This window comes from Falco peregrinus, chromosome 1, assembly GCF_023634155.1.
Source record: "Falco peregrinus isolate bFalPer1 chromosome 1, bFalPer1.pri, whole genome shotgun sequence".
NCBI classification, from domain to species: Eukaryota; Metazoa; Chordata; class Aves; order Falconiformes; family Falconidae; genus Falco; species Falco peregrinus.
The window spans coordinates 69,130,739-69,143,459 of NC_073721.1; the positions used below are offsets into that span (position 1 = coordinate 69,130,739).

Below are 12,721 nucleotides of genomic sequence, written 5' to 3' on the forward strand. Positions count from 1 at the left end.
CAACCTAATGCACAGGTGCAGGAAACAGCCCGGGACCTTCATTTGCAGGAGCAGCATTTTACATTGTAAACTTAAACTGTTTAGGTATCAGCCTTCAGATATTTTTCACCTCAGTAGTTGTGTGGAGTTTCTACAATTATTCTGTGGATTTTTCAACCAAGTGCTGGACCTCGTGGTGATGAACTCTAATGGATGTAGGCTTTCTGTGGTTTTATGTCTTCAAGCTGGCTAGCACTCTTAAGAACACAATTAAATTAACACCCCAGTTTTAATTACCAATGGCGCTGTAAAGGCATTAGTGTAAAAAAAAAAAAAAGTGGTGAAAAATTAATATAGTAGCAAAACTGTGTAGTGACATTTTCGGTGAACTGGGAAAAAATGAGGCGGTGCTAAGGGGCCCAGGTACAACTCTTACGCTCATCTTAATTGTGTGTCTAATCGCACTTTCAGCAAAATAGATCCGTGTGCCCCTGTTGTTCTGGTAGCTCCTCGGCTTCGGGGCTGTAACTGAGAGGGAAGCGTCCCCGGCACCACACTGTCAAACGGAGCGGCCGGGGGGAAGCGCCCCGCAGGAGCCGCGCCGGCCGCACCGCAGGGCAGGTACCGAGGGCAGCGATCGCTCCGGGATGGGGCTGCGGCTCTCCCAGGGGCTGGGGCGGGGGGGTCTCCCAGCTGGCTCGACGGCTGCTCGGCGCCGGTTTCGGAAGCGCCGGTAATGCCGCTGGCAGGAGGCGCGGGCGGGCAGCGCCGCACGCTGCAGGCTCGGCCGCCGTGCCGTGCCCTGCCCTGCCGTGCCGCCCGCACCCCGGCCCGGCCGGCAGCGCCGAGCGGAAAGAGCCGCCTTCCCGGCCGCGGCCAGCCGGCCTGGGCCCACCCCCCGCACCGGAGATCTCTTGCTGATAATTCAAAAATGGAGGATGCGCCCTCTCAGCCATTAATTAATAATGTAGCTCGCTGTCTTCCTGTGTGACACACGCTGGAAGGCACCGAGCGGCCAATAAAGATGTAGGGGAGAGCGGGGAAAGGCTCCTCCCCGCAGCTCTTCCTGATTGAGGGCTTGAAGAAGTAGATCAAAAACTTCCCAGGAGCCGGGGGGGGGCAGAGGAAAGGGAATAAACGCGGCGAGGGGGACCGCGCTGCGCACCGGCCCAGCGGCGAGGGCAGCCTGCGGCCGCACCAGGTGGGCAGGAGGGGAGGGAGCCCCCGCAGCGGCAGGCCGGAGGGCCGGCAGCCCCCGCGCCGCGGCCGCGCTGTCCCGCGGCGGCCGGGCCGGGCCGGGCCGGGGGGCGGCGCGGGGCGGGAAGGGCAGGGCGAGGACCCCCATTAGGCAGCGTCCCGGCAGGAAGGGAAGCAGGGAGGGAAGTGGTCGGCGCTGCCCCTCCTGGGTGTTTGCTTTGCGGGGAGGAGAAGGAGGAGGAGGAGGCGGGGGAGTGGAAGTTGCTGTCCGGCCCGGCGTGTGTGGGTCAGAGGCGGGGGAAGGGGGTGACCCGGGGGCAGGGGAGCCTGAGCAGACAAAGCGCGGCGGCGGCCGGGGTATCCCCGAGCGGAGCACGTTGCGCGGCTGGGGCGGGGGGGCGCCGCCCCCGCCCGGCGCTCGGCGTCATGGCCCCATTGTGAGGCAGAGGGAGGCGGAGGCGGGAGGAAGGATCCGCCGCTCGCTCCGCGCGCAGTTCCAGGCAGGCAGCGGCGCGTCAGCCACACAAAAGGCCGCCGCCGCTTTCTCCCGCTCCTTCTCCGGCTCCCCGGGAGGAGGGACACGCCGGGCCCGCTCCCTCCTCCCCGGCCCGGGGAGGGGGGGCGCTGCCCGCACTCGCTTACTCCCTCCCTCCGTATTTTTTTTTTTTTTTAATTTTTTTCCCTCCCCCTCGAAGCTGGTCCTGGGGCAGGAAGAGAGCGCGGAGCGGGGCGATGCCGCTGCTGCACCGAAAGCCCTTCGTGAGGGAGAAGCCCCCCGCCGACCTTCGGCCGGACGAGCGCGTTTTCTACTGCAGGGTCACTAACGAGATCTTCAGGGACTACGAGTAAGAGACAACCCCCGTGTCCGCGTCCCTCTGTCCGCCCTGACCCCCCCTCGCCTTCCGGCAGCGGGCAGCAGCGGTTTAACCCCCGAACGGCTGACACCTGGGCGGGCGGCAGGGGAGGGGATTCCCCGGCAGCACCGCGGGGAGCCCGGCCGGGGGGGGGGGGTGGCGCTGGCGCCGAGCCCGTGCCCTCCCGAGGGGGTGGGGGGAGAGGGCGGATCTCTCGCCCGGGGCAGGGGGAATCCCTGCCCCTCCTCGGCCAGGGTATCCCGCGGCCCCTCGCTTCGCGGTGGGAGCGGGGGGCCGGCTCCTTCCTCACACATACCCCCCCCCGCTCCCTCCGCTGTGTCGCCCCCGTCGGGGAAGTGAAAGTTGCCCGTGTGGGAGGCGGCGGGCGGTATTGAGCGGCTGCCGGGGCCCGGCTCTCCCCCCGCCCCCGTCGGCAGCCGCGTGTCGGCGGCGGACGGCACTAGGCCGCCCCGCGGAAGGGGCCGCGCCGGGCCCTGGTTGAGCCGGCGCCGCTGGGCAGCGGGGCCGCCCGGCTCGGCATGTGCCGGCCGCCCTTTTGTTGTGGTACCGGCCAGGCAGGGGGCGCCGCCGGCGCAGCCCGCCGGGCTCGGCCCGGCTCCCCGGCCGGCTCCCGCCGCCGTTAACCCCTTGTTGCCGGGCCGAGCGGCCGCGCCGCCCAGGGCCGCGCTCGCCCCGCCTCCGCGGGGAGCCGCCGGCTGACCCGGTTGGAAATGGCCGGCGGGCCCTGCCGCCCGGTAGCTCGGCCTGCGGCGGGGGGAAGCGCGGCCCCGGCGCGGGGGTCGCTGCACCTGTCCGGCGGGGTCCCGCCGCCCGGTCATCCCCTCCCCTCCCCGCCGGGCGGCACCACCGGCCGGTACACCCGAGGGGCACACCTGTGTCCGCAGGGTCTCCCTCTCCAGTGAGGTTTTTTCTCTCTCTTGCCGTCCCTTCCTTTTTTCTATATTTTTTTCCTTCTCCGTGTGTAAAAAGACCAGTGGAAATTACGAAATTGCCGTTAACCGTTGATAACGTATTGTACGGGTAGGTCCGAACTTGCTGCCGCGTACTTTATCACCGGTAAGAACAATGGACCGACGGTGCCGTTTTTCAAAAGCCGGTAACCGTCCGTGCTTGCACCCCCGGTCCCATCCAGCACCCCCCCGCCTGCAGGATGGCCCCACAGCCAAGCGGTCATTTTGGTTTGGGGGTTTTTTTTGTGTTCTTTTTTTTTTTTTTTTTTTTAAGACGTGCAGACTGGTGAGATTAAATCTGAAATAGTTTTCGTTTGCAGCATATGAAATTAGAGCACACCTTAATCTTTTTCGTGTTTAGACTTGTTTTTCTTACTCAAATGCACTTCACCTAATAAAATTGTAGAGAAGCTGGATTAGGTAACTTTGAAGGGTAATGCTTTGCGTTTCCTGGACGATCGGTTCTGGGGGAGAAGGGGGGGTGTTGAATATGTTGTTGGAAGTTTTGTAAGGAGTGTTTTCATTATAGGGTGTATAAGAACCTAACAAGCAAGAGCTGACAGCCTTCTGTTTCTATAGGAATTAAGTCACCCTCCCCCAGCTTCCAGTATTTTAAAAGCTGCTTTTCTGGTTACAATTATTATTATCACGTAATTAGATGACTCTCATGTATTTGTTGACACTGCACTGAAATACATTTCGGGTACGTGTACTCTTGCTAGAATTTCAGCATGAAAAGCATCCTTTTAAAACATCTTTTGCTCTCAAAGGTGAATATTTTGAGTACTCTGACAGGCTTATTTACACTGCAATGATGTTGACAGTAAGAAAAAGTATGAAAGACCAAATTCTGTATTTAACCAAAGGTGACAAATTAAGGGATAAATTTAGACTTGCATTCACACAGGCGATCCCTAGAAATGTCAGGGGGTGGTTACCTCAGAGGTCAGGGAATGTGGTATTTGGGAAGACTGCAGAAAACTCTCCTGTGCTTGTTTCTTGTGTATGTCGGGTGGGCTTTTTTGGGGGTTCGTTTTTTTTCTCTGTTTTCTAATTCTCAAAATTATTCTCAAATATGTTAATTTTAATTCAAAACCAGAAGTCTCTTTTTTGTTAGGTTGGGTAAAATTGATGCTTTGGATTGAAAAGTTTAGTATTTTTGTACTTAGCAAGGTGTTCTGGCACAGATGAGTAAGTTTAGATTAATGTTAGTTGTTTGTGGCATAATCTAATGGAGAACATAGGGTTGTCTTTAAGCAAGTTTTAAAGGTGCTCATTCTTGTCTCTCCTGGTGGCAAAGTGATTCTTCAAATGGCTAATGTCTTCTGAAAACATCATTTCTCATTTCTTTGCCTAAGCAAGGACAGTTAGATTAGTAGGGATAGGGAGGGCCCACTTTTTTAAAAAAAAAACTGTATTAGCTGTTTCATGAAAGAAAACCATTGTCTAAATCAGACTTCTCTGAATCTGCTTTTGCAATAGCAACTTAAATTTTTTGAGGGGAGAATTTGAAAATTAGTCTGAGTAGATAAGTGGGTTGTATAGATATGGTAACCTGAATTCACCCTCTTCCTCAACTATATGGACAACAAAGGGTTGAGACTTAAGTTGTTTGGCTTTTTTCTTGTTTTTTTTTGTAGGTTTCTTTGTTTGTTGTTGGTTTGTTTTTTTTTTTTTACAGAGCACAAACTTCGTGTTGAAAAGTTTCTTTCATGCCCATGGCAGCTTTAGCAGAGATTAATACAAACAGTACATTAGTAGTATTCTTCTCTATGTAAGAAGTCATTACGCTAACACAAGGAGAATTTGGCAAGACTAGTATTTTGTAAAGTGACTTTCTCGTTAAGGACGTATTTCCTCTTTAATCTGAAATACCATCACACAATTTTGTAACCCTTTAAGAAGGGGTGCAGTGAGGTGGCAGTGTTTGATTGTATTTATCAGGAGTAACAGGGACTGGGGGAACTGATGTTCTTCATGCTTGGCTGTACTTCTAGTTAGAGGGACAGACCAACAGTAAGAGTCTCTGGAGACATAGTAGGAGCAGGAAGAGCAAGTGCGAGGGTGCACAAGATGCATGGGATGCATGAGAAACACATTAAACCGGTGGGATGTTACCACCAGTTTTTGACACCTTGTCTGTGAAAGTTAATAGCTGATATAGATGTGCAGTGAAAGCTGCTATTAAAGTATGGGAAGTCTTGCTTGTGGAGACAGCTTGAAAAAGAAAATGATGAGTAGTATAGATACAGTGGTAGGAATGTTCCTCTTTCTAAGACACAGTGGGGGAAGAGTCAGTTTTGCATCTTCAAAACTTACTGAAACTTCTTTATAGATTGGCCTGTCTTGGTTTCAGTCAAAGAGAGGTCTGTTCAAAAGGCTTTTTAAAGTGTCCTTAGTTAAATATGTTTTGTTGAAGAGAAACTCATTACTTGAAATACATTGCTTAATGCGTAATTAGCCTGTAAATATTAAGGAATAGATGTCTCAGTTTTGTTTCTTTTGTGCATTATTTTTTAATATGTATTCTTGACCTCTTCTGGAGATGAGGTAGAGTATAAAAACACTTTTGTGATCCAGAATGGCAGAGTTGGTCTTCTGTGATTACCCTCCTACCATAGACTAAATAGATTATGTATTAGAGGCTCATAACGGCTTCAGGATTAAAAATGAGTTATTAAAAAATTAGCCATTCCATAGATTTGTTTTTTCATTTTTCCTCTCAAATTTTACTTACTTGTAAAATATGAGAAAGTAATGTCATTCTCCAATATAGAATTCTTCTATTTAAAAAACCACACACACCCAACCTGTTTTTAATATATGCTAAGAAGATGAATGAAAGTAAATAGTGTGAAATAAGCATGTTCCTGGAACACAATAAAAATACAGTAGCTCTTGGACTCGATGGGAATACTCGGTTAGTTCAAAAAAAAAGGCATCTGTCACTTCTAGTCTGGATTTTTATATCCATTACAAGTGCAGTCAGCGCAGAGATTGCAAGTAATTTATTTCTAGCTTCTGTTAATGAACTGCCTCTGATCACATACCTACCAAGTAGCCATATTAAACTACTTCTCAATGATTTGCTGATAATTTATTTAGCTGTTTACCTTACCTTGCATGGAAAACTAACTATATGATGTAAATGAAGAAAGACATCCAGCTGAGAAGTCATCATTAACGAGCTCCTTTTTTTAGTCCCTGCTGCTCAAGTAGCTGACCTGATGTGGACATCTTCACCAGAGTGCTGCAGTCCTGTTTGACTTCTCGCAGGCAGATTGGGACCATGCGAGTGAGCTCTGTGGATGTGTTTTGTATGAACTTCCTTCTCAATGTTGTCAAGAGTTACAGAGATCTTGAACCAGCGAGGAAGCCCCAGAGACTGTCATACCCTAGCCTAGATAAAGATGTGGATAAGATTTCATATGTAACTTAGCAGCAGATACACTTACTGTTGTGAATTTAAGTTGAATGTAGAATATGATCAAGTGCATTACTTAAAGAGAAGGGGTGTCGCTGCTGCTGCCATTCTCTAGGTTTGGTAGCTGTTGTGTCTGCTCTTTGTAAACCTTTTTGTGATAACTGATGTGTACCAGAGAGATACAGGGATGGAGAGTCCTACAAATAACATGTATTGCTATACTGTTGGGATTTTGTTTTCTCCTCCCTCTAAACCAAGTTAAAGTGAGATCGTTAAAACATCGCAATAAAACTGTGTTAACAGACTAAGCCACAGATGGTTTTGATGTGCTATAGGTAATGGCTAGCTAAAGACAAATAATGCTTTCAAACGCAAATGTAAATTTTTTCACGTAAATTTTTTTTCTTCCCTCGTAAGTTCATGGGGGGAAAATCCGCACAAAACAAAAGAAGAAATGAGGGAGAATGAAACTAGATACACAAACTACTCTTGTATGTAAATTGAAACATGTTTTCCTCAAACATGTTTCAGTTAAAGTAATCTTAGAAATTTGCATTTGTAATAATCATGGATTAAAAAATTTTAGAGAGGGTTTTGTGTTTGGTGGGTTGGTTTTGGGTTTTTTTGTTTTGTTCCTGTAAGTTCAATGCTGTTGCTTTAAATAGTATGACTGCCTGGTGTCCCCTCACAAAGAATAACAGCAGCTCTTAAAGGGACACTGTCAGCATCAACCTCAGCCTTTTCCTCCCTGTCTGCTCCCCCTGCCCCCCATTTTTTTCCTTTTTACTTTCATAATTTTTGAAAATTATTTTCTTGTACGTTTTACAATAACTCTTAGGGTGGTTTTCTCTTTCCTAGCTAAAGATGATTATCGAGAACCTCTTCGGTAAGTGAGACACAAAAATACATGTAGAGACACAGCTGCATGAAGATTTGAGTAAACATTTCTTTATCCATTGAAGTCAGTAAGACTGCTAAAAATTCTTGTGAATCTAATACAGAAGTATTGAAATGTAGGGCAGGAAGAGACCTGAAGAGATAATGTTTTATGTATTCCATCACCTTAAAAAAAACCCAAAACAAACAAAAACCCCCACAGATTTGTCTAATATATTCTTTAAAATGCTTAAGTAACTATTTTACACCTTAAAGATAGTGTTTCACTATGGTTGACAGCAAAAAAAAAAATACTGTCCTATGCACAAAGAATGACTGACAGCCATCCGTTCTTCATATATTGAATTAATTTCTGTCATTCTCTCTTTTGTTCTTCTCCTTTTCTTGTTTAGAGTAAGCAAACCCACATTATTGCTTATTACTTATGAGTGTTAGACCCATGTACTATCAAATATTTTAAGTAGATGCAGGTAACTTAAAAATCTGAATTTTTGTAGCCATTAAATATTATTCAGATAATATGTTTCTTCCTCTTCTGTCCTTTTCCCCTTCTTACAACTGATGTTCTTCCTAGAGCATCTCTCTCACACTCGGAGGAATCTTGTGGTCATACAGAAAGGATTATATGAGCCAGGACTCTCCATTGTCCTCAGTCTGGAATTTTCATTTACAAAATATTGTGGTTCATCTGTCCATCTGCAGTGAACATTGTCACCTGGATCAGTCTCTGATGCACATTTACCAACCTGAGTTTCCAGGGAGCCTGCAAAAAAAACCCTCTCAGAAGTGTGAACTGTCCAATTCTCTAACACCATTACTAGAAATTATTTGAATAGTTGTATCCTTTTGAAAATGGGAACACTGTGCAGTGTAAGGGGTTTTTTTTAAAGGCTGAAACTTCAGGTTTCTGGTGTAGCGTGCAGTGTTCAGAAAGTACTGTGTCTGCTTTGAAATAGCTATGTTGAACTGATACAAGGCAAAATAAAACTCAAGTTGTTGTGTTGTGTGTTCCATACTCATCAATACTACTCTTTTAAGATTTTTAAAGGAAAGAAAATAAAAATCCTTATCTGAAGTGGGGCATATTGAGAGATTGCTCTGCTGTCCAATCACTGCCCATAGTATATGATATGTTTTAACATGGTTTTGTGAGTAGCTACATAATCTACTTCATCTAGAAAGTGTTTTAACAAACCACTGTTTTTCTGATACCTGTCAAAAATTGACACATACTAGTGAAAGTGCTGCTTTCTTGATTCCAATGTAATAACTAGTAAGCAAGCAATAACAATGTGATTTTATCATTAATAGGAAATACAGGGAAGGAGGAGAATCGGTATTTACTAGCGGATCAAGGGAGGAGAAGAATCTGTAGGAAAAAATAGTTTAATGCTTTTACTGAGAGCAATGCAAACAGTGAAGGAATAAAAACTATTTAGAGATGTACTTGACATTAATTCTTTACCTCTCCCATCTTTTCATTTGTGAGCTAGGGCACTCAAATGCTGAAACTTACTCAAGTTGCAACATGTTTCTGTGATCTTAGGGTTATTTTATGTTTGTACAGTTTTTACACCCTCCTCTTGGCAAATATTTGTGGAAACGTGGGGGATGTGAGGAGGATATGACACCTATTAAACTCAGTGTGATTGTTCTTATGTATAAGGCTTCTTATATGTGAATATTTGTTTGCAGGACTTTTAGGTCTTGATGCTGTTACTGTAGTCTGTAGTGAGAGGAAACTTTGGTTTTACAATAGCTATGGCATGGTAAATTGCTAAAAGTTTTAAATAACCCTTGATTATCTATAGCCTGTATGGGAGTAGAGCTGCTTCTGCATTTCAGGCTTGTAAAAGGAATTCACTGCTGTACTAATTGTGAGCAAACTGAAAAAGTTAGTCAGAACTCAACCATTTTCTTTCTCTCCCCCCCCCCCCCGCCTCCCGCCTTCCTTTTCAGTGATTTTTTTGAACGCACCATTCTGTGCAACAGCCTTGTGTGGAGCTGTGCTGTCACAGGGAAACCAGGACTGACATATCAGGAAGCACTGGAATCGGAGAAGAAAGCCAGACATAATCTTCAAAGTTTTCCAGAGGCACTCATCATTCCAGTTCTCTACTTGGCCACCCTTACCCATCGCTCCCGACTTCATGAAATCTGTGATGAAATCTTTGCTTATGTCAAGGATCGGTATTTTGTTGGTGAAACAGTGGAAGTAGTTAGAAGTAATGGTGCAAGGTAAGTATATTTAAAAACAAATTATGTATTTGTTTGTTTGGTGTGAATGGTTTTTGTGTCTGCTTTTTTAAACTAAAAATCGGGAAAATAAACTCCATCAAACACAACTGAAGTGAGTTGTGATGCTTAAGCTAGTGATACTGTTACTGCTCCTTCCTACTTTAGTTAAGAGAGGGATTGTATTGCTGGGCTTGGTATCTCTTTCCTTAGTTTAGAAGCGGCTGTGGAGGCAGGACAGCTCTCTTGAGTCTTGACACTACAGTTTTTTTTGTGGATTTGCAAAGGCATGTCAGCCCCCTGGTGTGAGAAAGGCTGGTGGTTTGTAGAATGCGATTTAATGAGAAACTAGGGGAAGCTGTGACTTAAAAATCATATGAAAGTTTTGAGGAATCACGTAGAATGTAATTCATCACATGGTGTTTTGTGTACTTAGAATGGGTGAAGTGTTGAAAGCTTAAAGAATCAATGTAAGTTGGATTTTTGCTTTTTAGGTAGTTGGAAAAATTGTGACTTCATTCTTGGAGAAATTGGGAATTGTAAAATGTTTGCAATAGTTAATTATCTGGGGTTTAGTGTGATGGGTTTTTTCCCCACTGAGTTAGTGTCATGCTTATTCATACTGATGTATGCATGTTGCAAGTGTTTTTACCGTTATCTTAGACTGATTAAAAACTTGGAAGAGTTTTGAGCTTCAGATGCTTTCTTTCTCATATTATTGGTACATATGCTCTGTAGTATAAATAAGCTGGTTTACAACACATAGCTAGCTTGAGTCTGTCTTTAAAGCAGCTTGTGGGAGAGAACTGGGAAAGGTCTGTGTTTTGTCTAAGTAAGTTTGCCATTTCACCTAACTGAGGTTTAAAATGGGAACGTGTGCAGAATGTGCGCTACAGCCCTTGTGGGGTCGGTCACCTGTTGGGTTTTTTGTTGTTAGTTTGTGGGTTTGCTTTATTTTGTTTATTCAGAAGGAAGGTGCCAGCTTACACTGCAGAGTAGACAGGGCTTCTGTGGGTAGCCTGAGGTGTCTGTGCATAATCTGGTGTATGTTGCATGATGGGAGTGGGCTGGTTCAAAACTGTCATTGGAGAGCATAGTTACTTGGTGTGAGGTGTTTCTTTAGTGGCTGATCCAGACCTTATTTAAGGCAAACTTTGTACTACACCAGGAAGAAACATCTGTTTATGTGCTGCAGGAGATAAGTTGTAAGGAAATCTGTATGGGTATGTATATAAGGTCAGTGCTTAATAAAAAAGCTTTCCATCTCCTCCCTACTCTATTCCTTTCAACCAGCAAAGTCCCAGTCACAAAGCCAGGACAAGAACAACTTCAGTAGAGTTGCTGCTTTCTCTATAGAAAACCTATATCCAAAGTTCGTTTTCCATGTTTCTCATTTTTATACTTGTCTAATGACTAGACTCAGGTTGCAATTAGTATTATGGTCACTTTGCTTAAAGAATAAGATGTGGGGTTTTCTTCCTCTGCTTTGACTAGAAACCTTAATATTATGAATTGTCAGTGCAGTTCAGGTGTTGGTTTTCATTTACTGGATGAAATGCCTTTGTTTTCTGCCTTTGAAAGATACTGTCAGTTTCCAAACTAACAGCAAAAAGAATACTTCAGAAGAATGTTTCCCCCCCCCCCCCCCCCCCCCCAAGAACAACTTTCCTGCCTTTGTTACTTTTCTAAAACCTTTGCTAAAATATTTATGTATGTGCATGCTACATTGTCAAAGCTTAAATGAAATGTAGGCTTATATATGTGATAAATGCAAGTCTGTCTTGTTTCTTTTTCTTTTGAAATTCAGAATCCTTTTCACTCGTCTTTTTAGACGGTCATAAATCTGTTTTAAGTTTGCCCTAACAATTATTTCTACTTACCATGTAAGCTAAATTCTGTTCAGATAAAGTTGTGATATGATTCTACCTCATGAAGATAGCACTATCATTTTTTTTACCAGCATTTAATTCAGTCGTCTTGGTTATTCAGAGTTGTGTTGAGATACATATCTAACAATTTTGTGTTTCTTTCACAGATCAGTATATTAATAGGATATAAGCTAAACTTCTTAAGCATTTGGGGCGGGCTAGATACCATTCAAAAGGTTCAGATAAAATCTATTTCCATAAAAAAATAACCTGCTAGAGATAGTATGTTTGCAACTACGTAAGTATAACCTTGTGTCTGGTAAAATGAAGCATGAAAATTTTGCCTTAGCTGATTGTATGCTATTGATATTCTAGACAAATTTATAGCAGAGAGATAGCTCAGACTTCTAATACTAAAACAGTGCAAATAACATGGTAATGCAGGGGGATTTTAATACTTAGAGATACATAATTAAAGCATACAAAGTGGAAGGAGGTGAAGTATAGTTACTCTTCTGCCCAATTTACAGCTGACTTTGACCTGTATTTTGAAGTACTCTATTGGGGATTAAGTATACCCGCTCATGTTACTTGTAAATAACACAGCTGTTCAACAGAGCGATTTGCACGTTTGTCACGTGCAGCTACATTTTTGTGATCTTTTCTAGCAAAAATGATTACCGTCCACCTATAGTGTAATAGCATTCAATGAGACCAACAGAATTTGGCAGAGCATGATAACCCAGTTGTGTTGTGGTGGTGTGAAGTGTAAACTCTTCCACTGCATTTATGTATGAAGTTTTTGTACGTGCTATGTCAGCAGGATCATTTGTTATCTGAGCTCCATGCATTATTTAATGGGAAGCCTACAACTTAATGCATGTGTAACTGAGGGTTGCTCAAGCAATTTAAATATTGATATTTTGTAACACCTAACCTTGCACATGTAATATTCTTGTAGGATAGATTGCTTTGGTGCAGCTTTCTAGCTTTTGCACAAAGTAAATGGAAGGGAAGCCAAACACTAGAAAGATTAGCATGTAAACATGTAAATGTTTTTTATCTTGAGCACGTGAAGTAGTCTATAGTACTGTAAGCAATGGGAAGATGATCTAGAAAGAGTAAGAGGGCAAGTGATTTGTGCAGAGGCTAGGCAGAAGGTGATTTTTTTGAGATGGGTGGTTCTTGTATCCCAACCAGTCTGTTCTGATTGTTGCAGAATCTGATGCCCAGTTGCTTTTTCTGGTCTTATGTCCCTGTCAGGCTCTTCTGATTGCTAGTCTTTTGTTGTGCTGC

The 12,721-nt window shown here is 44.6% G+C and overlaps 1 protein-coding gene across 1 annotated transcript in view; it reads left to right on the forward strand.

Annotated features, from left to right (window-relative positions):
• Positions 1–1,027: 1,027 nt before the first annotated feature.
• The window catches only part of BAZ1A (bromodomain adjacent to zinc finger domain 1A), a 65,261-nt gene continuing 53,567 nt past the window's right edge, over positions 1,028–12,721 (forward strand). Inside the window, exons 1-3 of the mRNA XM_055797768.1 lie at positions 1,028–1,180; positions 1,872–2,021; positions 9,282–9,560. Coding sequence (XP_055653743.1) covers positions 1,909–2,021; positions 9,282–9,560 — 392 coding nt within the window. The 5' untranslated portion in view covers positions 1,028–1,180; positions 1,872–1,908. The remainder of the gene's footprint in view (positions 1,181–1,871; positions 2,022–9,281; positions 9,561–12,721) is intronic.